Here is a 2,332-nt window from a genome sequence, read left to right as displayed (position 1 = left end):
TGGAAGGTGGGCGTCAAAGGGAAGGGAATGGGCGGCAAAAAGGGGCGTCTGTCCAACGTCCGTGACAGGTGGCACGCTTCTCAGAGGGAGGAAACGGTAGTCGATGAGACTTGCCCCACTCGCAGCCTTCACAGACAGGCGCGTTAGCAGGCGGAGGATCGATATGATCAACACCTTTAGAATTCGCAGGCAGACGCGAAATAGCTTCTTTGGAGGGATGTCCAAGTCGACGATGCCACGTCCAGTAGTCAGTGACAGCCGGCTGAACAGAAGCCTTTGCGTCGCCCTTCGCAGGAATTTGGAGGAACATGTAGTAGACATTCGAGGTTTCGATGTACTTCCCCTCGAGTATCTTAGTTCCTTCAATCGTCATACCAGTTTTCGGTGCTTCAGAGAGCGACCGAGAGAAGATAGAACAGCGCTTTCCACCAGCAACAAGGGTGTGGCCTTTCCGCTCAACGGCTCCACAAGAGAAGAGCCGGCACGATGCATTCGGAAGATAAACGACGTGGCTAATGGTGGTATTGACCCAACCAGAGCCTTCGACCCATGTACGGCCACGAACAGTGCCTTCACCGGGCGCATAAAGCGGCGAACCGGCTGCAGCAGTGCCGAAAACCATCGGAGAGGCAAACTCCTCATAGGTGTCAAAGTTGTCGAAGTAAGGAGTGATGTGTTCCGAAGCACCTGAGTCCATCAGCCAAGTAGTCAACCGATAATCGTCCGAAGACAAGCCGTAGAAAGAAGCGGAGATCGATTGCGAAGCCTCAGCGGTAGTAGATACTAGTACATTGGCTGACGAAGACTCATTGACGGTAGCGTGCGTGTGATTATGCGGTGGTCCATTGTCCTTTCCCTTGCCTTTCTCGTCCTTCTTGTTCCCCCCACCCTTCGGCTTCTTCTCAGGATACTTCTTCCAACAAGAAGATTCATCGTGAGTCTTGCCGCCGCAGTGACCACAAGGGCCTTTCTTCTTGGGCTTGGTCTGAGAAACACGAGTTGCCGAAGTGCAGTTTGCCATACCCGTCTTCTGGATGTTCTCGTAGGCGAGGGTCTTCTCGCGAACCGTTTCGACCTTCAGATCCTCGAGCTTGACTGAGGTGAGAAGGCCAGAGATCAGGTTGCGATAGGACTCAGGAATCTTGGACAGAACTAGCATCGCCTGAAGGTTCTCAGGGAGCTCGAGCTTACTATCCTTGATTTCCTTGAGACGAGTGACGAGTTGGTCGAACTGGTGCTGGATGGGCTTCTGGTCGTTCATGCGGTCCGAAGCAATAAGGCTTTCAAACTTGTACCAGACAGCAGCGGCGTCAGGAGTGCCGAAGTTGTCCTTGAGTGCCGTCCACATCGCATTCGGTTGCTTGGGGTTGCCAGCATCATCTTCGAGGAGACGATGGAGCGAACGATCGACCTTCATCATGATGATACCCTGGGCCCGCTGTATCTTAAGGTTGTGCTCCTTAAGCGCTTCAGCATCGTCAGGAGTGGTTGGTGTCGAGTTGGTGACGTTCCAGGAACCAATCATGATGAGATAGCCCTTCATCTGTGCAGCCCAGTTGGGGTACTGGTTGATGTTGGAGAGGGAGGAGAGAGAACTCGAGTCGACTTTGTCCGACATGACGAGGGAATGGAGTAGGAGATGACGATCAAAGAAGTCGTCTGAGTGCGATGGAGGTGGTGCGCGAAAGAAAGAATCGAAGTCTTGCTCGAGATAGAAGAGAGGGATGGATACCGGGACTGGCGTTGGAGGCTCTGAGTCCGGTAATCCAAAGGCAGCAGCGCGGATAAACGGTTCGGTTGTCTGAGGATCGGAGCAGAGGGCAAAAGGGAAGTTGACAGGAAGATCTGATGGGTTGAGTGGTCCTGAAAGACGATTGGGACAGGTGTTTTCGTCGCAAGGGTACCACCCGTCTTCTTCGCTGTGATAGTCTTTTTCTTCCTCTAGGTCGTAGATGTGAGGTAGTCCTCGACAATCGAAAGGTGTTTCTTCTTCTTCAGAGGCAGGATGGTCAGGGCCAATTGCTTGCTCGACCTCCTCGTCAGAAGAGATAGAAGGTTCCGCTGCTGTTGTCGGATCCAAAACAGCCAGGAGACAGGGAAACGCGATGTAAGATGGAGAGCCACGTGCGAAAGCGACGAGATATGAACACCTATTGAGGCAACCAGGAAGCAAGCAAGCTGGAGATGCCTACAACCCGGGTAGAAGTCGCCAACTGTGCCCAAGAAAAGCTAGCTAGGTATGTATGCAAAAGGCTATCGTAAGGAGGGTCCACACGGTTGTCCTCCGGTCCTAAGGTCACTAACGACCCCGGTACAAGTGCTGGCGGGCGCA

The 2,332-nt window shown here is 53.1% G+C and overlaps 1 protein-coding gene across 1 annotated transcript; it reads right to left on the bottom strand.

Moving 5' to 3' along the window:
* Positions 1-1,102: 1,102 nt before the first annotated feature.
* DICSQDRAFT_74555 (uncharacterized protein) lies at positions 1,103-1,618 on the bottom strand (the record flags this gene model as incomplete). The annotated part of the gene is made up of 1 exon (XM_007371876.1): positions 1,103-1,618. A coding segment is annotated over one exon (516 nt), but the record flags the coding sequence as incomplete, so codon positions are not given.
* Positions 1,619-2,332: the final 714 nt, after the last annotated feature.

The sequence above is a fragment of the Dichomitus squalens genome (assembly GCF_000275845.1).
Source record: "Dichomitus squalens LYAD-421 SS1 unplaced genomic scaffold DICSQscaffold_405, whole genome shotgun sequence".
NCBI lineage: Eukaryota > Fungi > Basidiomycota > Agaricomycetes > Polyporales > Polyporaceae > Dichomitus > Dichomitus squalens.
This window is presented reverse-complemented; position numbering and strand designations above follow the sequence as displayed.